General features: G+C 49.7%; 2 protein-coding genes and 1 pseudogene across 2 annotated transcripts; 2 read left to right on the forward strand and 1 right to left on the reverse strand.

Moving 5' to 3' along the window:
- Positions 1-2,492: 2,492 nt before the first annotated feature.
- LOC144096972 (juvenile hormone acid O-methyltransferase-like) lies at positions 2,493-5,003 on the forward strand. Its single transcript, XM_077629778.1, has 3 exons — positions 2,493-3,029; positions 3,762-3,927; positions 4,831-5,003. Exons 1-3 carry the CDS (start codon positions 2,493-2,495, stop codon positions 5,001-5,003), a joined length of 876 nt encoding a protein of 291 aa, XP_077485904.1.
- Positions 5,004-9,758: 4,755 nt separating this feature from the next.
- LOC144096973 (juvenile hormone acid O-methyltransferase-like) lies at positions 9,759-13,939 on the forward strand. Its single transcript, XM_077629779.1, has 3 exons — positions 9,759-10,295; positions 12,074-12,239; positions 13,767-13,939. Exons 1-3 carry the CDS (start codon positions 9,759-9,761, stop codon positions 13,937-13,939), a joined length of 876 nt encoding a protein of 291 aa, XP_077485905.1.
- Positions 13,940-21,355: 7,416 nt separating this feature from the next.
- On the reverse strand, positions 21,356-24,236 carry LOC144096976 (uncharacterized; annotated as a pseudogene).
- Positions 24,237-26,100: the final 1,864 nt, after the last annotated feature.

The raw sequence follows: 26,100 nt of genomic DNA on the forward strand, positions 1-26,100 counted from the left end.
AACCTTGTCCCCGTTTCGTCTCCGTGGCTGTGGAGGAGAGCTCTGGCCCTGGCTACTCTTCTTCCCGGTTGTCTTCTGGGTGGACGTTCCGTGGAATCGGGTCGACTCTTAGAGTTTGTCTGATCGCGTCCGGAACGGCGACTTGCTGGCCTTGTTGTGCGTGGTAACGGATGCCGAGACTTTCCATGATCTGGCGTCCTGCTCTCGTGCCCGCTAATCTTTCTAGTTGTGAAGTGCACTGCGCCTCGGCGATTTCGGTAAGCGTGTTGTGAAGCCCGAGCTGGAGCAAGCGTTGCGTGCTGGTGGACTCGGGTAGACCCAGTGCTATCTGTACGCCCTGCGGATGAGGACGTTGATCTTGGCTTCTTCTCCCTTGTACCAGTTGTGGAATGCCGCGACGTATGCAATATGGCTCATGACGAAAGAGTGTATGAGCCGTGTGAGACTCGATCGGCTCCCTCATTCCGTTTCTTCTGCTGGTGACCCTCTTGAGGATTCGCATGGCGTTAGCCGTCTTGTGCTGTAATTTAGTGATCGTTACGCCGTTGACGCCATTGGCTTCGATTATCATGCCAATGACCCTAATTCTGTGCACAATCGGGATGGTTGCTCCGTTGCTCGTGCGTAGTCTGATCTCTTCGTATTCTCGTCTGGTCGTTGCCGCATTCCGACCACACCCGGGTGGTCTGCCCCTCTGCGTAGGGCGGTAGAGTAGGAGTGCCGACTTTGTAGGCGAACATCATAGAATGTGCTGCCACAAAAATTTTTTTAAGGCAGTGGAAGGAGCGACGTAGGTTACGCTGGTGCAGTCTTACATCGCAGCTCTTAAGACCGATCGGGTGACGGCGTATCGGATGAGTTGGAATTTATTCCAACTCCCTAGGCTTTTTTATCCAACACTGACACCTCCGTGTACAAATGTTTTAGCGTCCTGCTGCCCGTTAAAATGTGTGGCTCCCTGTGGCTGACAAACCAACCCGCCATATCGTGTTGAGCAGTATAGAGTGGTTATAGGCGCTGAGCCATCACGCAGCGTGTGAATCCGCCGACGTACAGTCGTCAGCTTTATGAAAGGGAACGCGCGAGCGCGCGGCAAGTAGTCCTACTTGTGGCGATACGAGGCGGCTACTTTTCGGAACGTGGTGGAAGGAGTTCTGCTACCTTGTCTGCTTCTTTCAATCGAGGCTCGCACCTCCCTTTCCACTTTGTTTCTTAACGCGGCCACCGCGTATCGCCGTCGCTGCGCCGGGGATCCATAGCCGCGGAGCGGCTGCTGCCTGACCACGTGGTCTAGCCGAGCAGACGCGGCTTGGCGTCTGTAACGTTGGGTGTGTCCCGCACACTGGATAGGCGGGGTGCCCACCCTGGCAGGTGGCAGTTAATGGTTGATCGCGTGAGGTCGGTCACCCAATGAACGCTGCGGCACATTGCTGCGGCGCCACGTATCTGCCACAACCTTGTCAGTGCTAATGCATGGAGCCCGCATCTCTCTCTCAGCGCCACCACATACCTCAAAGCGCGATTGAGGTGCCCATTCACCCAGGGAGCCAGTTATGCGCCTTCCTTTCGTCAATATCATCGGCGTCTAGAACGTTGTCAACGCCAACGCCAATGAACACAAGGAACGCCGGCAACTTTCGCTCTGTATATTCTGGATTATGTGAGCTAATCCACATTTTTTTTGAAAGTTTCAGAGCGTCATGGGCTGCAGTAGAGTCTGTTTTATGTTGCCCAATACCAGCGTGTGGTCTGGATGCCGGACGCATGTTAAAATTTCCCATCTTTCTCTCTTTTCTCCGTGCTTGAACTTTATACGTTCTTCTTTCTTTACAGAACAAAGAATAAAAACGCCCGTTTCATTTTTTATTATGCCCATCTGACTTGATGCTTTTCTTATGCCATATGGAAAGCATTCGAATAAAAAAAAAACTACATGATAACCACGCATAATACCTTCGCACTTCCATCTAATCTTCCTAATATTATTTCCTGCTGATTAGCAGGTAATGTATCACCAACTCGTCCACCTAGCTATCGTGTTGATTAGCCACCATACATGGCTATATATACTTCACCTATCCTCAGTGTGGGCATGTGACATTAGAAATTGTAGATAACAGAGACAACAAGCAGCGGGAGTTCGTCTCGTCATAGCTCCCGAACACACGTTGTTGGTAGCCTTATAATATTTTCATCAGCAACAGCTATTTCCGCCATAAGCCACCATGACAGACAGAATATGCATAGCTGGTTATCGTACTATCAGATGAGCACTACACGTATGCAAAAACAACGCCTTGATAAATAGCAGCACTTGCGCAACTGCATAGACCGTCTGCAGCCCCAAACTCGCGCCGTTTCATGTCCGTCTTCAAAGTTCCAGAGCGTAATTTGAACGTCTAGATACTCCGGTCTTCTTCGGCGTCACCATGAATCGTCTTATAAGAATGAGTACGCCGTTGAAACTGAGGTCGGTGAGAGGCATTGCAGTCATGCCGCCGACTACTTCTCCAGCCGGTAGCTCAGGCAAAGAGCGCGACCCGAGGACCTTCCTATGGCTGAGGGAGCACAACTACAGGGATAACCTCAAAGCTCTGGACAGTGTCCAGTTCAGGAGGCCTGCCGAAGTCGGCGACCAGTACCTGGACGTGGGCTGCGGGCCGGGTAACTTCGTAGCGGAAGCCCTCCTGCCTCGTCTGGGCCACTGTCGCCGACTCATTGCAACGGACAAGGCTGCGTCCATGGTAGAGTACGCCCGCGAGCACTACCCCAATCCGGCCGTAGTGTACGACGTCCTGGACATCGAGCGCGGTGATGTTCAGTCCTTCGTGGGCAAGTACGGGCTGTTCGACCGCGTATACTCGTTCATGGCCTTCCACTACGTGAACGACCTGGAGCGGGCCTACCGAAACGTTTTCCTGGCTCTGAAGGACGGCGGAGAGTTCATGAGAGTGTCTTTTACGGGAACCGCCATCACAGACGTGTGGTACCAGCTTTGCTGTACTGAAGAATGGAAGGCCTTTTTGTCCGTGAGTAATCTGTGCAGGCTTACCCGGTCGTAGGCGTACCAGGTGTAATGTGAACAATGTGTGGCTGTCATGCAGGGGCTTACACAAGTGCATGTCGCAAGCTGAAGTGGGATGCTTTCGCTGGCTGTAGCTGGTCCGTAATCTATGGATTAGGTTAGCTTAATGTGTCGTCATTATAGGAAGTTGCGCCTCAGTCCCGCCGTTTGTGTCCTCGCTGTCTGCTTCAATTTACCGCGCGCTTCTTTCAAGGAACATGTTGTCAGGACTGGAGGGGACGTGTGTGATACAGTACTAATCCGCTATTCTTATGTTTCGTTCTTCCTGCGTCGTGATCATGACGTCCATCGACTGGGAATCATTTTTTCTCCTCTCTGCTGCCTCAGGGATGGACGTCACGCCACTGACCAGTTTGTATACTCTACTGAACAGTCGCGTTCATGCAGGAATGATATTTCGGCGCAAAGAAAGGCATGGATTCGGTAAAAGCGCACAGAACTAAGTATGTGACCCTCACTACAAAAGTATAAGAAGTGAAGGGATGTAAAGGCATCCATTCGGGACGGAAACGGGTCTGCGGAAATATCCTTGTCAAACAGAGTAGCGCTGTTGCATTACGTTGATGGTCAGTAACGTACTTTATGTATCTTTATTTTTCTCCTTTCTCTAGTCATGTCACTCTGTGTAGCTTCGGCAATTTCGTTCCTCATAAAGCGTCCTTCGCTTTGCTCGCAGAACCCAAAGAAATTGCTGTCCCAGCGGTTCTGCTACTGCGCACCCATACCGATGACCGAGATAGCGGACAACGAAGAAAAGGCTGCCGCTGCCGCCGGCCTCGAGCTTGTGTCGTGCCAATTGTACGACAGCTACTGGACGAAGCCCGACGTCGACAGCTGGCTTGGTAAGTCCCAAACGAAGCAGTTCTCGGGAATTAATTCGCACCGTGCTCCGAAGCATGGATTCGGATTGCGGCCGCCGCATACGTGGCACACAACGTCACTGACTCTTGGCAACCAATCTTCCGTTCCTGTTCCGATTTCAATCTGTCTTCCTTTCTTTTTTAGTGCTTAGCTTTAACGATGCCATTCCCCAGTCATCGCTAAGCTTGGGCGATAGACGACAAAGAAACGGAATCTACGCGTGGCGCTCTTGACACAATTTTAAAGGTGTGGAGACATATATGGAATGTTCTGTCGTATTACTGCACCGGCCCTGCTACTGAGAGGTCGTTCCTTCCGCTCACGGTTCTAATCCACCGTGCTACAACATGACTAATATTTTTACAGCGATATCTGTTAGCAGTGCATTCTACGCCGCAAAGGAGGCGAAGAAACGCCAGATACGAATCGAGCCACGCGGAATGGTCATGCACGAAGAGCCAAAGAGGAGGCGAAGCGACGCTATGTGTGACGGTGGCTAAGTCCCGCACAACACAAGCTGCACACGTGCGAACATTCCAAAAGCTAGCACGGAGTTAAGTGCATTACCCTGTGAGCATGAACGATGTCAACTTTTACAGTCTTCGGCGTTTTCAGCTCGTTCCTGTGAAATGTGGTGCCCACAGCGCCGTTCGCATAGCCCTCCGCAGTGCATCCACAGGCAAAAATTCCCCTCTGGAATACGCCTCGGATACTGTAACCACTAGGTCATCGCTGCAGTGTCTCGGTGGTAACAGAGAATCCACTCTGACCTGACAACTTCAACATACACACCCATTTCTTCGCAATCAAAAGCTAGCCGACGCTGAGTTATTCGCGTTACCAACTCGTAAAAATCCTGTGACTGTATTTCTTTCCTTTTGCAGATTCCTACGTTCCATTCTTCAGGCTTGACTCCGGGGTGCCTGCAGAGAGGCGTGCTGCATTTCGCGAGGCCTTCAGGTCGCTGCTTCTGAAAGCGTCCATGGCGACGCCCAAAGGGCGCGACCTAAGGCACAGCGTCATCGTTGTCCACGCGCAGAAACCACCTCGCCCATGAGGCCAACGTCCGGCTGTTTCGTTACTCGCGAAGTGGCGATTTCTGCGCAACTACGACGCGAGCAATAAAAAGTCGTGAATGGCTCTGGCCTACATTTTTCTTAGTACGAGTCGCTTCCGATTCGCTCAAGCCTAGCCGGCTTCTGACGCCGCCTTCTCTCATCCTTCTCGCCCTAGAGTCACTAAATAAAAAAAAGTACCGTCACTGCAGCACGGCGGTAAGCAGAAGCGGCCATTTTGTTGTTTATCATTGTTGCCAGATTGCCGCTTCGGCGACCTCGCCGCTAACTTTGGCCCGGCCTTTTTGTAAACAACGCTGTTAGCCACCCTGCGCTGCGGCGGGGATCGTAGCCGTACGGCATGGAGCCGCTCAGATGCAAACGGTACAGCTGTTGCCTTCAGTTTATGCTTTCGTCGTGCGGAGCTGAAATGCTTGCGAGGCGCGGAATCCCTGGTCACTGAGTCGGTCACCGGCAGCACTCGCAGCGTCGCAGCACTAGGACTACCACAGTTGCCCGACTGAAAACGCATAAGCCACAAAATGGCAGCCCCCATGAACCGTCGCAGTGTAAACAAATATCACGTGATGCAAACTGACGAATGATCATGGCGGCGGCACAGAACAGTAGGAGAAAAGAGTGCCGGTACTCTAAGTCTTTATTTAGTGACTCTATCTCGCCCTATTCGTACTCTGTGAATGTAAAACCACTCTTGACGCCAACTCTAGTTGCATCGTGGTCAGTATGCAGTTGTGTGTGCAGGTGCACAACTTGTGCACTAAACTGCGCCTCCACAGGCTCCCCGTAGTTCAAACCAGTGGTGAGTGCTGCTGGGTGGTTTCTTGAGGATTCAATGAGAAGCACGGATTCGCAATCACGTCAAGCGTTTTTCGGAGTTACTAGACTGTGCGTTCTACTTCGTGCAACTTGCAATTTTCGCTGGCATTAACGGTGTAGAATACACCCAGGTAAACGTTGCAGACTCTTGGCTGACGTCGCTACTGGAGAAGAAATAAATGAATAGAGACGGGAATGGACGCTCAACAGCGCAACCATGCAAGAATCTGTGAAGAAGTTATAAAACAGTCTTACTAACCAGTTTGGGAGCTGCGCCCTCTACCCGGGCCCCTCCGAAACGGTTATAAACCTCGTTCAGTTTCGAGAATAGTCAGCCAACCAGTCAGTCAGAATAACCCTTTCCATTCTCTCTGTCTCAAGAGTCACTGAAGGGAACCCGAGGTCATACTGAAGTTGGTCTGTATTGATATATTACCGCGTTGTAGTGCCAAGGAGTATATACTTTCGGTAGAAACGCACCTTTTATAGAAAAGGTGAAGAAATAAAATGCAGGCATCGCCTCCAGCGTCCGTGTTCGAATTCTATTCAACCTGGATGAAATCTAACTTGACTATGTATGTTCTACTAATTGGTGGGAAAGAGGTTCGCAACGGGTGATTACGGGAAGCAGAAGAAGCGGTGTATCCATGCAAAAAGCAAGCGACTAACTACGCTGTTTTATTTGCGCTCAATAATAGCGCCACTGCCAAGAAGCGTCGATCAAGAGGTGTGGTCAAGATGACAGAGACGTTTCGACTTCCACACGGAAGCCTCGTTCACTGAAGAAAAAAATTTCGCACACAAAGCTTAAGTACGTTGTCCTAATCATCGCAGGCATCAAGCGTACGAGGGCGGTAGATTGCCGATGTTACGCTTGGGCGTGTGATCTGTTGTCTGCTGAAATCCTGGCCATACGACCGTCGCAGCATGATGAAATCTAAGGTTTGACGCAATCTCGGCTGGTCGGGTGAATACGTGTGTGAAAATAAAGAAGCGCCGACCGAACAGATCACACGATCAACCGTAACTTCGGCAATCTACCGCCCTCGTGCGCTAGATGCCTGCGACGATTAGGACAACGTACTTAAGCTTTGTGGCCGAAATTTTTTTACTTCAGTGAACAAGGCTTCCACGTGGAAGTCGAAACGTCTGTCATCCTGACTACACCTTTTTGTAGGCGATTCTTTATTTTTACACATATATTCACCCAACCAGACGAGATTTCGTCAAAACTTAGATTTCATTTCAGCGCCACTGTCGCTGTGTAGAACACGAAAAAAAAAACTGTTTACCTGTTCTAAGCGTTTTGTTCTTATTGTGGCGGCACTCATACGTTAGACCGAGCGCTACCTAATACGCACTATTCAACTAGCTTGCGAACAAATTGAAGTAAGCTTGCGCAATAATCATGTGCTGTGCTTAAGGGTTTGTGTTCAACAGATAGTTCTAATTAGGTGTGCATTGAAGTCTTTATGGAACGCGATATCAGCGAATAAAACCTAACTACAAACTGTCCTTCAACGCAGCCTGGTAAGGATACACGCAACCCAATCATGCAGTGTCTATTTCACAGGAAATCGATAAATTTCATGCGACGCGCCAAATAAATTGAATTTTTTCCCCTCAAAGTCATGTTTCATAATAGTTTGACGGAGGGTGCTCACTTTGTCGGTCTAGCAAGCACCTCACATCAAACGTGACCGACTCAGGCGCAACCTCCTGAGAACTTTCTCTTGCCATTGTTGCTCGTGTATGAATTATATGGGTTACAATTTTACTTGCTGTGTGCTTGCTGTATTCCATGTTGCTCATGTACTATTATCAGAGAAGGAATTGATATGTTAGTATTTTATTTTACTGTGTGTTCGCTGTATACCATGTACTGGGGGGCTCGGGCGGTCTTCAAGCGAAAATTGTTAGCTTTTTGCCGGAGCCTGCCCACTTCTTTATGGTGTAAATAAAAATAAAATGGAATGAAATGAAACTTGGGCATCCCTGTTGTTAAGTTCTTCCCATTGCAGACATTTTTCCCGGCAACTATGCGCGATTATAATTGTTAGTAATGCTATTTTTTCCGCGATTGTGTAGCTGCATACAATGAAGTGAATAGAATGTGTTGCCACCAAATTTTTAACGCGGTGGAAAGAGCGATGTTAGTCACGCGGGTGCAGTCTTACATCGCAGCAGTTAATACCGATCGGGTTACGCCGCATTGGATGAGTTGGAATTTATTCCAACCCCTTAGGCTCTTTTATCAAACACCGACATCTCAGTGCACAAATGTTCAGCGCCTTGCCGCCCGTTAAAATGTGTGGCTCCCTGTGGCTGACAAACCAACCCGCCATATCGTGTTGAGCAGTATAGAGAAATTATAGACGCTGAGCCATCGCGCAGCGTGTGAATCTGTCGACGTACAGTCGTCAGCTTTATGAAAGGAAACGCATGAGCGCGTGGCAGATCGTCTTGAACCCTACTTGCGCCGACACACGGCGGCTACTTTTCGCAACGTGTTGGAAAGGGTTCTGCTACGCTTCTGGCAACTGAATATGGCATTACTACTTTGTTTCTTAACGCGCAAACCGCGTATCGCCGCAAGTCAAGTTCGGTGTCATCTGCCCCGTGCTCTACTGTTCCCTTTTATAAAGATTACGACTGTGCATCGTAAAATGATACCTGCAGTGATCTCTTCTTGCCGTAAAGCGTCAACGTTCTTGGAAACGGCTATCAAAAAGGAAAATAGCATATAAAGACTTTTTAACGGTTACGGCTCCGAAACGAAATCAATAAACCATGATGAGGCACACTCCCTGGCGGCTCCTGAATTTGTTCCGGGAAACAAAACTGTCACGTGTAGTTCGGCGCTTGGAGCGATCCTCGCAAGCCGATGTGAAGCCTGAGTAGCGCCAGGTTTTGTTTGACGAAAAATAAAGGGGTCGGGGCTTCGTTGACTATAAACGCGTGCACTGGCCGTCCCAGAACCGGCTTCGGTTCAAGGCACTATGCTGAAGGTATGAGCAAGTCACTCCTTGCGGCCAAGCCCACTTGCAAAGTTTTGCTGAAGTTCACGTGTTGCTTTATTGGCTGACAGATATTTTTTTTTGTAAAGTTTCAGAGCATCATGTATTGCAGTACAGTCCGTTTTATGCTGCCTAATTCCAATGTGTTGGGTAAGTATCCTACCGCACAAAACACCAGACAAATCCCACCCACCTAAACCAAAGAGCCGGATGTGGGATGCAAATTAAAATTTCCCCTCTTTCTCTCTTCTTTCCGCCCTTGAACTTTTATACGCTCCTCTTTCTTTACTGAAAAAAAGAAGAAGAAAAACTCCCAGTTTTTATTGTGCCGGTCTGACTACATGTTATTCATATGCCACATGACAAGTCTTGAATACTAAAAAAAACATGACTGCATGATAACCAGGAGTATTATCTTCGCTCTGCCTTCTAAGCTTCACAATGTTATTCCCTGCTGATTAGCCACCAAACATGACTTTCTTTGACCGATAATCAGTGTGAGTATGTGACAACAGAAATTATGGACAACAGCGACAACAAGCAGCGGGAGTTTGTCTCGTCATTTATCGCGAACTTATGTTGTGAATAGCCTTAGAACATATTTTTTATCACTCAGAGCTTTTCCATTAAGTCACCATGACAGAGAGTATATAGCTAGCTAGTTATCGTACTATCCCATCAGTGCTACACGTATGCAAAAACAACGCCTTAATAAATAGCAGCGCCTGTGCAACTGCATAGCCTGCCTGCAGCCCCATGCTCGCGCAGTTTCGTGTCCGCTTTCAAAGTCCCAGAGCGTCATTTGGACGGCTAGATACTCCGGTCTTCTTCGGCGTCACCATGAATCGTCTCATAGGGATGAGTACGTCGTTGAAACCGAGGTCCGTGAGAGGGATAGTAGTCATGCCGCCGATTACGTCTCCATCCGGTAGCCTAGGCAAAGAGCGCGACCCGCAGACCTTCCTGTGGATGGGGAAGCAGAGCTACGATAATAACCTCAAAGCTCTGGACAGTGTCCAGTTCAGGAGGCCTGCCGAAGTCGGCGGCCAGTACCTGGACGTGGGCTGCGGGCCGGGTAACTTCGTAGCGGAAGCCCTCCTGCCTCGTCTGGGCCACTGTCGCCGACTCATTGCAACGGACAAGGCTGCGTCCATGGTAGAGTACGCCCGCGAGCACTACCCCAATCCGGCCGTAGTGTACGACGTCCTGGACATCGAGCGCGGTGATGTTCAGTCCTTCGTGGGCAAGTACGGGCTGTTCGACCGCGTATACTCGTTCATGGCCTTCCACTACGTGAACGACCTGGAGCGGGCCTACCGAAACGTTTTCCTGGCTCTGAAGGACGGCGGAGAGTTCATGACTTTGTCTTTTACGGGAACCGCCATCACAGACGTGTGGTACCACCTTTGCTGTACTGAAGAATGGAAGGCATTTCTGTCCGTGAGTAATTCGTGCAGGCGTTCCTTTTTTTATTCTGGAGAATGAGTGGCTTTTATGCGGAGGCTTAGACAAGCTGAAGGACTCTTTCGCGGGCTGGTTCGTTCATGATCTTTGAATTAGGCTGGCTGCATGTTTCGTCATTGTAGGAAGTTGCCTACCTGTCCTAGTGTTTGTCTATTTTCAGTGTGATTCAGTGAAGCGCGTATTTATTCCAAGGAATATGTTGTAAGGACTAAAGGGGCGAGTGCGATACGGTAATAAGCTACTATTTATGAAACCATTGCGACCGAGAGTGGCAGGAGCTTTCTTATAAGGGGGCATGTAATGGCTACACTGTAGCAGAATTGACACGGGATTTGAAGTGCGACGACGGTGCAAACACCTGGTTCCTGCTCGTGCAATATCCTTCAAGCTTTACAGTTTTATTCCAGTGGACTGAATGTCATTTTTAACGTCACGGATCGACCACTGCTTTCTCGCTTTGTCATCGCTCATATACGAATTACATCTGCTACAGGCTTTGCTTTTCGCGGGGCGCCCGATGAACAGTGCAAACGTTTTCTATTTTCTCGGTTCTGGAGTGCTTAGTAATCGCAAATGCAGCGGTAAAAATTATCTGCTTCAATTTTCTGTGGTTTGTTTTCTATACTTCGGGCAGAAAGGATAACAAATGCATTCCGTACTGACGTTCGCACGATCCTCGCCTCGGTGCAATAATAACCCAGCAAGTCACCCTCAGCTCGCGTTAGCCCCTAAACTTCCGCAGTTTGAAAAGGGCTGCTTTTATGGTCTTTGACTGCGACGTCAGTTCGGTGGTTAGTCGGTAAACTCTCTGGAAGAATCGCGTTGACGCAGGAATGGTATTTTTGCGCAAAGAAGGGCATGAATTCGATGAAAGCGCACAGAACAGAGTATGCGCCCCGGTCACTACAAAAGCATAATGAGTGAATAAATGTAAAGGCGTCCAAGGAGGAAGGAAGCGAGGCTGTGGAAACACCCCTGTTGACAAACGCACTGTAAACACGATTACGCCTATATTGGATCAAAAAGAGGCTAAGCTCTCCTCTAGTTTTTGTAAAAGGCGGTGGGCTAGAAGGCAGCTTACTCTGTTCTTACGCCTTTCTTTCTTTTTTTTTATTGCGGCAGTATGCCTGCTTTCATAAAGTATAAAAGAGGGGTAGGTCCAAACCAAGTGTTTTGTGTCCGCTGCGCAGGCGGGACAGAAGGGGCAGGAGTCACCGAAAGGGGCTTGGTGCTGTGCAGGCCATAACCAGGCTACCGCTGGTATGAGGGTTAAACGGAGGCCTAACCTTCGAAGCAAGATCTCCTCCCAGTTGGTAAGCCAGCCATGGAGGTTGGTGCCACTCGGTGGGAGAAATGCTCGCGTGGCGCGCCGGAGGTTTTCTTTTTCTTGAAGTGTCACCGGAGAGGTCGGGGCCGCTTGAAGGAGACGTAGAGGAGCTGATTAGTGACTTGCTCCATCCATCAAAGTTTGTGTGGCGCGGGCATCTCGACGAATCCATCGTACACACAACGTGAGGGAGATTTTTTCAATTACGTCCTAGATTAGCTGCCCTAATAAGTCTGTGTTCAGGACACGCCGCAGGCTACGGACGGCGCCTGAGGAGTCTGTGAGGATGTCAAGGTGGGTTCTAGATGGCAAGAGTGGTCAGAGCATGCTTAATGCGTACCGAATGGCCAAGACCTCCGCTTGTGTGCATGGCCTGCGAAATTTGGCAATTTCGTGCCTCATCGCGTTTCCTTCGTTTTGCTCCCAGAATCCAAAGAAAGTGCTGTACCAGCGGTTCTGCTACAGTGAACCCATTCCGCAGACTGAAATAGCAGACAATGAAGGAAAGGCTGTCGCTGCTGCCGGGCTCGAGCTTGTGTCGTGCCAAGTGTACGACACCTACTGGACGATGCCCGACATCGACAGTTGGCTTGGTAAGTCCCAGACGAAGTAATTCTGGGGAATTATGTTGTTGTTGTTGTTAGCCTATCAAAAGATGGCACATACCCACACTGGGGGATCGGCCAAGAATCCCCAGTTAATTCATACCGTGCTTCAATGCATGGATTCGGATTGCCGTATACGTAACACACCACGTCCCGGACTCCTGGCAATAAATTTGATTCCATAGTAAATGGAGGGAAAAAAAGGGCGCCACCATGGCCGCTCTCGGATCCTAACACCGGACAAACGTATAAGCCAAATGCAAAAAAAAAAAGCTCGGCTTCTGTCAGGCACGCCTTTCTTTTTGTGCGAGTGGAATGACAGGTTGCAAACACCTGATAAATATTCGTCCTATCGGTATCAAGGCAGACAGTACCATATTCAGCGCCCGTGGGTCTGCACAACCTTCCTATTCAATTCCTAGTTCAATCTATTTTCCTTTTTATTTATTCATGCTCAGCTTGAGCGATGCGATTCCCCAGTCATCGCTATTCTTCGGCGACAGATGAGAGACGGAGGCTATAGGCGTGGCGCTGATATGATATCAAGATAAAACCATTATATCTCATTGCTACTCCGGCACTGCTTCCGAGAGGTCGTTCCTTCCGCTTACTATTATCATCTATCTTGCGGCGGGTACGACCCATGTTAATTTTTACACCGATATCGGTTAGCAGCACCTTCTACGAAAACCTCGTGGTCCGCTGACAGCACAGCGGAAGCGTGCGGCTGCCCGTTCACGCTCTCGCAGGTTGATAGTCCGAACGAACACTGAACGGCACATCGCAGAAGTGGCGAGGCAACGGCAGTGGCGAATCGAGCTAAGCACAACGGTCACTCACGAAGAGCCGAAGCAGAGTCCAAGCGAGTCCGCGTGTGACAGCGCATACGTCTTGCACAGCACAAGCTGCACACGTGCGAACATTCCAAGGGCTACCCCTGAGTTTAATGAGTGACTGTGTGCATAGTGGGGCAGGTCCGACTGGTTTTATGCAATTATTAGCATATAAGTGACCCTACGGTGGAGCAATTGCCGGCAGAATAAGCAAGGCTAATCTCATCTGTAGTATACAACAACTCAACCCAACTCAACTTTCGTGCTTTACTAAGGCAGCATGAAAGGTGACAATGATTACTGCATTAGCCGTTCTTAGCACGTTTTTGAAAAATATCGTCTCTACAGCGCCCCACCCATAGCTCTCCGGAGCCTTCCTCAGAGAGCATCCACAAGTAAAAATGCACCCCGGGCATACGCGTCAAGCACCTCCCTAATACGAAGCGGATACTCTAACCATTGGGCCACCGCTGCAGTGGCTTAGTGGTAACAGAGCATCCACTCTAATCTCTCAACTTGTATGCACATTCTTATAAAGCGATGTTTATTGTTTCAGGGCATAAAGGGGTAGGTAATGATGGGCGACGAGGCTTTCTTCGCAATAAAAAGCTAGCTGACGCTCGGTTATTCGCTATATCAACTCGTAACCGTCTTACGATTGTTCTTTTTTTTCCTTTTACAGATACCTACATTCCATTCCTCAGGCTTGACTCCAGGGTGCCCGACGACAGGCGCGCTGCCTTTCGCGATGCCTGCAGGTCGCTGCTTCTGAAAACCTCCATTACCACGCCCAGGGGGTGTGACCTAAGGCACAGCGTCGCCGTTGTCCACGCGCAGAAGCCGCCTCGCCCATGAGGCCAACGTCCGGCGGGTTCAGTTACACGCGAAGTGGCGATTTCTGCGCAAGAACGACGCAAGCATTAAAAAGTCGTAAATCGCTCGGGCCTCTAGCCGGTTTCTCACGCCGCCTTCTCACACCCTTAACTTTGTAATCGCACTCGCTGAATGCGAGACGATTCTTTACACAAAATCTGGTTTGCTTTATGGGAGCTTAAGGTCCCAAAGCGACTCAGGCTATGAGGGACGCCGTAGCGAAGGGCTCCGGAAATTTCGACTCAATGGGGTTCTTTAGAGTGCACTGACATCGCACAGCACACGGACTTCTAGAATTTCGCCTCCATTGAAATTCGACCGCCACGGCCGGGATCGAACCCGCTTCTTTCGGGCCAGCAGCCGAGCACCATAACCACTGATCCACCGCGGCGGCTTTTTACGCAAAATCTAATTATATCGTGGCCATTATGCAGTTGGTGTGCAGATTTCCTTGTGCACTAAACTGTGCCTCCACAGGCTCCCCGTAGTTCGCACCAGCAAGCGAACGAGTAACCCTCAGTCGTTTCTTGAGGACTCGACCAGAAAGCAAGGATTCGAATGCTTTAAACTTGTAGGTGCATTCTGTAAAGCGTTATTGGGCTAGCGGTTCAAATGGTGACTTAATCGCCGATATAGCCGCGACGATAATAGGGCTTCTCCTTGCAACGACCGACCGACCGAGGAGTGAGAAGCTCGGCGATGATGTTGCTGACGATGAGATTTCAAACTTCTGGTGTCTTTGCCCACACGCTGCCGTGAGCCATCGGATGCCGCCAACCAATGCTCCGCGTGCTTTACACAGATCTCCACTAGGGGGCTGGATACCGCATCGGGCACCCGAAAGTGAAACCACCGGAAGTTGGGCAGCATGTCCCGGAAGTCAGCCTTTGGCAGTGCATGGAATCGGACCTCACCACGGTTTTTCTGTTTTAGTTTTCGTTTTCCACTTAGCACCTTGTCTTTTCGACGTTCTCGTCTTTTTTCATGGCAATGTCTACCTGTTGCGCCGTCAACTACATGAGGAGAGCAGCAAAGTCCTCGGGAAAGACGTTTCAAAAATAAGGGTCCATTGCATCGGTATGGGACGACACTAGCAGACGACAGAACGTCGCTACACACAGTACTTACGGAGCCTCGTCTCCTCAGCTCTGTGTCGTCCCGTTGCGCTAGCGTCGTCAACTCTGCTTTTTGTTGTGATGAACGTTGTTGCGCTCTAAGCCCAAGTTATACCATCAATGGGGTATAAGTTTAAGAAAGAATAGGTGGAAACCCTCATTAGGCAGCCGACTTTGCAGTGACCTATTCACCGAATTATGTTTAGACCGAACCGGAGTGGGGGCGAGGCCACAACCTGGTGGGGTGCCGTCGGTGTTCTGCTGGTACACATTAGTGCGTCTAAAAGGTATGTGGTACTACTTTTTCGACGGTGCTAGTGTACGAAGTACTGTTTCGTACTGTAGCAAATTATGCCTGAATGGGCTGTTATTCGTGATGCTTGGTGGAGTTGACTTCTAACAGCGCTTGTCACATGCGCTGCAGCATTCTTTTTTTCTCGTCAGTCGTTTCTTTCGCGCTGTGTAGATGAAACATGGCTGTGCTATTGAGTTAGATTAAAAGCACGTCTGGAAGGTAAATGGCACACTAAAGCGATAAACATCAGCTGCCGTCGATGAGAAGATACATCGTCCGCCACCAACGTACCCGAAACTGAGACAGCGGCAGCTCGAGTGTCAGGATTTTCGCGCCATTGCCTTTTCTTTGCTACACGAAAATTTGTTTTAAAATGGCCTAGACTGATCGTAATTCCCTACTTACCCTAATTACGCTCGTAAGACGAGAACCAGATCAGAAAATAGTGTTTAATGCGCGTACCCCTTTGCCGCGGCATGGTGAGACCTGCATGCCTGTTTTCTTCGGTTTCTCTGAAATTACAGGATTCCCCAAGTAATGCACACATTTCTCGCGTTGAGCTTGCTTATTCCTTTGATGTTACAGTAGACGTTACACGAAAACAACACGAAAAACTGAGAACGGAAGGGCGAAAGACGTGACTTTTTGCATTGAAATACACAGCAGACACCGAACTTCCGGTAGCTTCACTCGCGCCCACTTCGGAAAGCGGGAATGCGGCATCCAGCCACCTAGTAGATATCAGTGGATCTTTATCTTCGACTGCGTTAGTTCTTGTGTTGGGAATGCACTGCCGCCGTGGATGACGTCATCACTGCCTCCAACCAGCGTGGAGCATTGCGTAGAACTCTGAGCGTCGCGGCTTTATCTGCTGATAGCGCCACTATTTCGAACGATGCCACAGAAACACCTCCCATGCTTTATCGAACAGTTTGACACATTCGATCCCTTTAAGCTCGTCCAATTGTGAAACCTTTTCAGTTCTCGGCTGGTTGCCATCCACTGACAACCAGCCGGGCTTTGACACATCTGGGAATGTGTGCACCACTTGGGCGCACATCATGAGTAGCACACAACCTACCATTCCAAATGCAGTATGCGTTGAGCGAAGCGTGTTCAACAATGGCATTCCCTCCTTTAAGCTGTCACTGTGAATTGTCTCTCCCTCAAGAGAAACGTGTTTACCAATACTCAGCTACGGGTTAGAAAAGTTAAGGCTAACGAAAAGGGTACAGCTTATGTTGAGGACAACGCAGTGAGCCATCGAAGGGAAAATGTTAGGTGTAACGTTAAGAGACCAAAAGTGGGCAGAGTGGGTGAGGGAACAAACGCGTGTTAATGACAACCAAGTCGAAATCAAGAGGAAGAAATGGGCTTGGGCAGGGCATGTAAAGCGAAGGCAAGATAACCGCTGGTCCTTAAGGGTAACGGAGTGGATTCCAAGAGAAGGCAAGCGTAGCAGGGTTCGACAGAAGGTTAGGTGGGCGGATGAGATTAAGAAGTTGGAGGGGATGAGGTGTCCACAGCTGGCACAGGACAGGGTTATTGAAGAGACATAGGAGAGGCCTTTGCCCTGCTATGGGCGTAGTCAGGCTGATGATAATGATCACGATGCATGCGTATACAGGCAAGGGCAGTTTGCTCGGTCAGACGTAGGTAGAAAAGAGGCTGAAGACTGCATTCATTAGGTCCTGAAACACTTGTTCATGTTTCATAACCACATAAGTTGCCTTGCTCACAGTGAGGGTCGGCAAAAGTAGCTGCCAGTGAACGGTCGAGCAGACGAATGAAAATTATGCTGCAGGTGTCAAGGACCGACACCTTCTTGGTGACACGTAGTCCAACGAGACCTTCTATCCTGTAGTTGCCATGTCCATAACGGCGCAACCCGCAACTTTTTCAGAAGACAGAAAGAGCAGAAATGTGAAATTTCTAAGCAGTCGTGCTATAGACGCCGTGACCGAGCCCGCTTAGAAAAATCGCTGTATCTAGTATTAGGCGTTATCACTTGCCAGAATTATCGGCCTACGAGAGAGCGCTGAGAAGCGACTGCTTTGTGGAAGAAGAGCAGCGCGCAAGAGTCAAAAGCGGTGTGCAGACGGTTGGTTAAACATGTCGAGTAGAAACACGGCAACGCACAAATACTAACACGTGAAATCCTGTTTCGTCATCACCCCCATACTTGCGTGTTGCGCTTTTGCCAAAGGAGAAACGGATCCAACAAGCACCGACGCACTTTGCACACTACATGAAATACTATTAAAATAAGTTGGCCGCGTTGAAAGAGAGGAAAGAAGAAGAAGAAAGAAACGTTCGTGCGAACTCTTCGCCCGGTGTGCCAGGATAGGACGAAGAAACAGCGCCTGGCATGAAAGCAGCGCCTTGAAACGAGAAATGTATATAGCCATTAAGCACAAACGCAGAATAAACGCAATATGAGCCCTGGTAACAAGTTGGTCGCGTCGATGAATGAAGAAGCAGTCAGAGGAGAAGAAAATAGGCTAGTGGGGACTTTCGTCTGGAGCCACGGACACCTCAACAAAGTAACAGCACGCCAGAGCTCCTGCTGCGGGGAGAGCCGAAAAGCAAGGGAAGTATTAATTATATTGTAGCGTATGAAGCATGTGTAATGCAGCCAAGCCCTCACGGCGCACGTTGGCGCTCGGCCTCGATGCAAGCTTGCCCGGTGAACGAGGTTTCACCTGAAATTGACGTTGACCCCCTGGTCGTCGTCCTGGCCGACTGTAGGCAACGGAACGCAACGAAAGGAGTGTATGGATGTGCCAGTGTGGTTAGGGAAAACGCTCGCTGTGTATGCATGACAACTAAAACACGGCGCAGCAAGCTCACATTCTTGCGGTGGAGTAGAATACAGGCGTAACAAAGATAAGACTGCAGTTTTATGCGAGAGCATACTTAAGGAGCTCGTCGCGACACCTGGCAGTACCGCCAGCCGTCACGTCTCATGCGCACCTGATGACGTCATAAATGACGCGTGGCCATGAAAAGCATGTAATGTCATGACTCGTCATGATAGAGCGAGCGTGATGTCACCAAATTGGAAGAGACGTTTCAAACCAGAAGCGGTGTCCGCTAATTTTCTCCATCGCCTCCATCGAAATTCGACCGCCGTGGCCGGGATCGAACCCGCGTCTTTCGGCCCAGCAGCCGAGCACCATAACCACTGAGCCACCGCGACAGCCTGTGCGTGCGTGCGTGCGTGCGCGTGTGTGTGTGTGTGTGTGTGTGTGTGTGTGTGTGCGCGCGTGCGCGCGTGCGCGTGCGCGTGCGTGCGTGCGTGCGTGTGTGTGTGCGTGCGTGTGTGTGTGTGTGTGTGTGCGTGCGTGTGTGTGTGTGTGTGTGTGTGTGTGTGTGTGTGTGTGTGTGTGTGTGTGTGTGTGTGTGTGTGTGTGTGTGTGTGTGTGTGTGTGTGTGCGTGTGTGTGTGTGTGCGTGCGTGCGTGCGTGCGTGCGTGCATGTTCGCCCCCTTTTAAACGGGGTGGCGGCAGGTGCAATCATACTCGGCATTTTTTTTATTTCATATTCCTTTAACAAATTTGTCTAACTTAACGGCGTTATTAGAAATTCGTCATTTTTCCTTGATTAAACATGCCGTTGAATTTTACGTTGTACGAATTTTAATTCTGAAATTGCATTCCTATGTGACCACCTTGCTTACTAACCTTCCTATCACTTCTTGCTAACGTCTTCCGCAGATTCATTCACAATACCTTTGTTATCTATAAAGCCGGCCTCAGGAAGTATGACTGTGCCTGTGTCGGCACCTGGATGGATACTGTCCCATTCTAATAAAATGTTATTTCCACCGAAAGCGCCTCCTGCTGGAATACATCCATGACAACGTCCTTTGTGGCGTGCACGTGCAGCCCCGGTAAATAGTATTACAGGGCAAGGGGTTCTGTTTTAAACTTTTTAGCGGGGCTCCCTAGCACACCCATCAGTCCAAAGCTTGGGAGGCTAGAGGACGCGAAGTCAAACTTCTTTCTAGAGGTTACGGTCGCTGAGCACCCATAACGGGGCCGAGCAGGCCTCACAAGAAAATCTCTTGGGCCGTACACTTTTGATGGGGGGTGTACATGCTGCAGTACAAAAAAATTTTTGCGTGCAGAAAACTTGGGAGAAAGCTTCCTGTGAAACGATGATTGTAAAAATCAATAGATACGCGTTAGAAAAACAAAAACAAAACGATTGTTTAAAGGCTTGCTTATTACTGCTAATGTCATTGCTAAGAACTTCTTTCTATATTTTTTATTCCTTGCTTTTCTGCACTGAGGAGTGGATGAAGCCAGAAAAACATCACGGCGTTGCACTGTCGCCAACAACCCCTCTGCTTTTGTTTCAAACGTGTGAGTCATCCTTCTCTTGCAATGCTGCATGGTTTGTGAGAACTCAGCGAAGAACGACTCCGCGCAGCCATAAACGTAGTTCACAGGTATATTTGAGCAAATGCATGTTATTTCGCGCTAAGTATTCCTCCCTCTTACACCCGCACCTTCAGGGAGGAATACAGCATCGCGTATCAAGGCAGTGTCTCGCTTGAAACTTTTAGTAGCATATATAGCAGCACACAAGATCAGTGGAGAGCTTGCATTGAGTGGAACATATCCATCACAAAACGTCTAGCGGCTTTCCTCACAATGCACGCTCGATTTGGAGCAGCGTGGGGTATACCTTGCACGAGTCATCAACGGAACCACTCCCCAGTACAGGAAATGTAGAACTTCAGAAGCCCAGTCCGACAGCGCTACCTTACAGCAGGATATTTCGCCGCAAGTGTGACTCAGTTTTTTTTTTTTTTTGACGTTACTCAATTCAAACTCTCACTGATGAACATATGTGCTGGTAAGTACAATGCAGCCACTCAAAATTGCTGCAATCAATCCAGATAACAATAGAATTAATAACTCCCAGAGTTTTTGTCATCTCCCACGGTATGGAGTGACCCATCAATATCTGCAATAGTACCTCTCCTCTTGCACTGACAGCAATGTACAGTTATTTAAAAAAAAGAGCAAGAATTGACCCGCTTTAAAAAGGGAGCCTGGCTGTTCTCGCCAGCCATCGTCGTTAAAAAGGTTAGCGTCGCTACTCTTTTCCTTTCGATGTAACGGTACTTCGCTCAAGAGGGCCCATCGAGCCGGCGCGGAGGCATCCCTTCCGGCCCAATATATCGTGCACGCGTCGGCCGTGTCTTCGACCGAGGACACGAGCTGAGAGTCGCGTCCGAGGGGAAGCCAGGCTCCGACAACGCTCGTGGAGATCGAAGCAGGATGAAGAGAGCGCGCGCGCCATTTTTCACGGCGTCCTTCCGCCCCCGTCGGCGTCGTTAATAACCATATTCCGACGACAGCGCGACGAAGCGTCCGCCACCGGCACGGCGCACTTGGGGCCACCGCCGACACGCCGACCACGCTCGCCAACCGATAGGCGGTGGTGGCGGGGGCGGTGAGCCCCGCACGATCGCCGCCAACAACGCCAACAAAATCCCGAACAAACTGGCAGGCTTTAGCGAGGTGGGCTTCGACGAAGCGCGGTGGCCCTCACGCGGCCATCTACGCCTCCCTCCGTCGGTCATCATGCCTCACCTCCTTCTCCTCGTGCCTGCCTTCGTCTTATCACTTGTTTTCTCCGTTCTTCTTCTACTCATTCTTTTCGGCGAGCGTGTACTTCCAGAACGCACTGTTCTCACGAGGAAGCCGTGGTTGGTCGTCTCCGCCATGTGTGTGTATGGGCACGCGTGCACCAGCTAGCCTGCAGATCGAACGGCGGGTCATCCATCATTTCCAGCTTCGCACGCGAAGGCCTCGGTTGTTTGTTGGGTTCGTTTCGATTGGCTCTTGCCGACTTATTTTGTCCCGCTCTGATGGTTGCGAGAAGGCTGCCTTGCGTCCACTGCATGCGGACTGTGGGCCGCATTTCGGGTTTGCGAGTTATGCTCTCTTTTCTTCTTGTGTGTGTGTGTTACATTTAGGCCTGTTGTTCCCGTGGTTTGTGGGGCGGCAAAGAGGATTTCTGTACAGGCCTCGACGCCCTGGTCCGAAACCACGGCTGCCGGATTCCCGGGAAGAGCGGAGGTGCCGGCCGGAGACCGGATGCGGAACCGCTGAAAACGCGGCTGCGTGGCAGTGATTCTTTGCCGACAGGCGTTTCGGATCGAAACAGCTCTTCCTGGCTCGCTGTTGTTGTGATGTGAATGGGCGCAAAGTGCGCCTCGAGAATTTCTTTCAAGAGAACCCGGGAATGAGCACTTCCACCCAGGTCTTCATTCTGGGCAGGAAAAATAGTTGGTTTGAACCAGTTACGCGGTATATCCAGGTCAGAGTCGCTGCGTGTGGTTTTATAAACGGCTCCTTGTGCGAAATGTCTGCTGTGTGTAAACGCTTACAGGATAACCCTGTAACGCTGCGACCATTACAGGTATGTTGCTGCTTAATAACATGGACAGATAGCGGGTAAGAGATTGCCAATATCTTTTGCCCTTTATCTTCATTTTCTTTCGTGCCAAACAGCTTCCAAACCCTGCCACATCACTTATATGACATCTTCTTTTCTTGTAAGGCATTTTTAAACGTACCTGAGAGCACGAGAATATTATTTCTCGCGCCTTAATGGAAATGAACAAATTCTTCTTGAAAGTCATCACTGAAGGCATTATACAGGGTCTGACACTGGGAACATACCCCGTTCAATGGGACTTGTTTAACCGGCTCCATCATCATCTCCAGTTCAGCTACTTCAACTACAGTACAAATGCACAAGTTTACAGTTAACTCTGTCCTCTCCAGGTGCGACCACCTTAATCCCGCAAACTTCAAATCTGTGCACCTCCCCACTTAAACGGGCTCGAAACGACGATAAATTACCTCGTTTCGCACCGCCTCATAAGCACGGAGTACGTTGAGACACGTTCACCTGCGAGCACCAGTGGGCTTCCAGCAGGCAGGCTCGGCAAGCAGGCGGCGAACGCATCCAGTCGGTCTGCGCACAGGTCTATACGCAGACCGCAAACTACCTTCATAATGGAGTCCTCCTTATACGCTCTCGTGCAACAGTTATCCGAATGACCGCACTCGCCACAATGCTCGCCCGCAGTTTGCTAGCGCACTCGTGAAGACGAGTTCTCGGTGGGAGGTCTACGAGCACGTAACAAGCGCCTGTCCACGGGAGGGGCGCTAAAAATACACACGCACACACATACACGCGCGCTGTTACCGCGTCCTCCTGAGACTCGTCCGGTTTGATGAGGCCCTTGCGGGACTCACGATCTTTCGAAAGGCCAGCCCACTCTGTAGGATTCAGAGAGCACCGCAGCTAGGCGTCGGGTGCGCGTTCCGTAATAAGCCGTTAAGCCCGTTGCGCGCGCGTCTTGTTCTTTGGCCGAGAGTTGCTCAACTCGTGTGCACTGCGTTGTCCAACTTTGGCCGCCCACTGTAGATACACCCTCTCTCTCTTTCCGGCTCCAGATTTCCGAGAGGCGTGAATATTTCAGACACTTGGCTGCAGTTAGCGCCTCGAGTACCCCACCGCGTGTCACACAGCTGACGTCACGAGTTGATTGTTAAAGATCGCTGTTGTGCAGCTCTTGTGGGCGCTCACAAGAACACAGATTTAATGAGAGGTATCGCGTGCTCCAAGAGAAAGCGCCTGCCTTAGTGCCGTTGCTAAACTTGGCCCCTGTCACTGATGGAACAGGCTCGACACCTCTTTCGCGTTGTTTCAGTCTGGTTTGTTTTGTTTTCTTTTGTTTTTGGGCATGCTGCAAGCCACGAAATCGTAAATTATGCTCAATGGCAGCTGGCATACAGCGAAACCTGTACGCGTTGGCAAGATGCAAACAGAAAAGCTTAATTACTAGGTTTGAAGCCGTTCTTATCTGGGACACCGCGGGGAAGAAACTCAAAGCTCGTGGTTTCGATTATGGATGTCTTTGTTATCAGTAGGAAGTGCCGCATTAATCATATGCCGTCGAATACCATTAAAGCACTCCCCCTCACTCAAAGAAAACTGGGAGTAAGGGGGTGAGGCTCTTTTTCAGTTCCGCCCCAATATTCAAGATGACACCTAAGGAAAATGGCGGCCACTAAAAAGTATTCAATACAGGCTGCACTGTTTTAGTGAAATTGATTTTTAAAAGTGTTTCCCTGCGATATTGATCTTTTTGTTCACTCTGAAAAGCTTCGAAGGATTTCACGAAATCAGACCGAAAAACGAGGTCAATGCATTCGTCCCTCAGCTAATAGCGGTCTTCCGGGCACACGGCGCCAATGTCGGCGAGCCAATCATGCAGCTCGCCGCCCTCAGACTCGTCCAGCGCGTTCGTGATCCTGCAACTCTTGGAGAAGCGTGCAATGGTTTCTTATGGGACGACAGCCCACGCCTCCAGCATGTCCTACTGTGACGGCTTCTGTAGGTTCCTTTTCGCCATTTTCTCGCCCTTCCCCACAAAGGCCCCACAGATTATCCAAAGACTGGCCTTCTTAAACGGCTTGTTCCAGTACACGTCAGCAGGTTCAATAAGGCTGGTGCAATCGGCTGACAAGTACAAGATGTTGAACGGTATACGACGGAACAGCGCTGACTGACGGCACGGAAAAGGAGACAGACACATGCGCTGTCTCCTCTTCCGTCCCGTCGGTCAGAGCTGTTTCGTCGTACCGTTCAACATGAACCAACCAGCCCGACTCAGCCCTCTCCTTGAGTACAAGACGTCAGTGCAGCACTCCCGAATTGCGTCTTTTGCCGCTTGAGCTTTGCTTATGGGTGCCCGATCCGACACCAGAAGCCGCCGGACGTCATCAGTATTCGGGCTCCATAGTTTGGTCAGCCATTCCTGTAACTTTTCTGACATCATCCAGATGTTTTCGAGGCCTTCACTCACACGTTCGCTTAAGATGAGAAAAATGCTGCATAGCACACGAGCACATGATCAAGCATGTCACTTCCCTTATACAAAAAAAAACTAAACAAATTGTTTTCACCCGGTACACCAAGGTTCGTGAAGTCCCTCGCTGGAATTATTTCGTTCTGCTCTATCTGTGTGACGAACGCCTGGAGCTTCTCGCCACAGCTGCAGGCTGCTAAGGCAACCTGAAGTGAAGCCCCACCAGACACAACCGGTGTCGGCAATCGGGACAATGCAGTGCTTTCCCCGATGTCGGTGTCTGTTCGATTCGCCGGAGTGTCCGTTCGAACCGTGATCTGGTCTATGTTCGCATTGTTGTACGGAGTCGAGTCGTGGCGATTTCGCAGAGAGCCAACTGCCGAACGGAATGCTCTCGTCTCCTTCGCGTAGTCCTCGAGTACTTTCTGACTTCCATTCGTTGCTTGCCGCCTGGATACACCGAACCGCATGAGGCCACCTGCCTCCCAGGTTGCTCTCGGAGGACCACCTGCCAGAGTCATGCTCGGAATTTTTCGCTCACAACATCGACAACACCGGCACTGGATCATCTGGGGAACGGGGCCTTTAACGCTATCGCTTAAAAATAAAAGACGGCGTGCATTTTGTTTTCTAACAGAGCTTTTATTTTAGAACAGTGATTGCATTTCTTACCCCATTTGTCTATTTAATTGTTCTGGTACTTCCGAAAAGTGTGAGTGCGGGAAGCTAAGTGATGGGGTGCGTGAGAGTTTGGTCAGGTTTGGTTTGGTTTACTGAGGTTTAACATCCCAAAGCGACTCAGGCCACGAGGGACGCCGTAGTGAAGGTCTCCGGAAATTTGGACTCCCTGGGGTTCTTTAACGTGCACTGACATCGCACAGTACACGGGCCTCCATAGTAATTCGACCGCCGTGGCCGGGATCGAACCCGCGTCTTTCGGGTCAGCAGCCGAGTGCCATAACCACTGAGCCATCGCGGCGGCAAGGGTGCGTGAGAGTATGTGAGAGGGTCTCTCTCTTCCATTACGAATTTTCTATCTGGTTGGAGATAGTGAAAGTTTTATAGTGTTTTATGCATTAGCAATAATTTTCTTTCGTTTATAGGATTCTTTATTACGTTGCAAATTAGTAGTCGCTCTGGGCACTATTGAAGTCCGCCAATCAAAGTTTTAATGCAGTATATGTTTTCGGAGCGGCTGGAGCCGATGAAACTGTTTTCAAGGCCTTCCATTCCCAGCCCCCGCAATGTTCAGGACGGAAAGTAGTCATTGTTAAAGTCATCCTCATAACTGAACAAAAAAAAAATGGTTTCTCACCAGAACACGCACAGCTGCAGAATCAATTCACCTCGTTGCTTTCCTCACTGGAGCGCGAATTAACTTTAATGCAGCCAAGTACACAGTGACGCGAAATCCGACCGTGAGGTAGGTATTCGAACTGAACACAGGCGAATAACAAATTAACATTCAAATTTCACGGTCAGTGTACTCACCCCTGCCTTGCAGTTGTACGCGCACCTATCTTGCCCAAGTTTAATGCACTCAACAGGAGAACCCGTGCGCACCGAAATTAATTAAAAGCAAAAAAAGAGGGAAAGGAATACAGAAACACAAAACAAAAATTCATACGCAGAAAAACAAGTGCGAAACATCGCGGGATAGAGAGAGAGAGAGAGAGAGAGAGAGAGAGAGAGCTTAAATAAGGAGAGAAATACGCGAATATCTCCGAGACGTATTTCGAAAACCGTGCGCATTAATTTCATATATGGCTCCAAACGCGAATACAGCTCCGCAAAAAAGAAACAAAAAAATCGCCACCGTAGGAAGATCGAA

This window comes from Amblyomma americanum, chromosome 7, assembly GCF_052857255.1.
Source record: "Amblyomma americanum isolate KBUSLIRL-KWMA chromosome 7, ASM5285725v1, whole genome shotgun sequence".
In the NCBI taxonomy this organism is placed as follows: domain Eukaryota; kingdom Metazoa; phylum Arthropoda; class Arachnida; order Ixodida; family Ixodidae; genus Amblyomma; species Amblyomma americanum.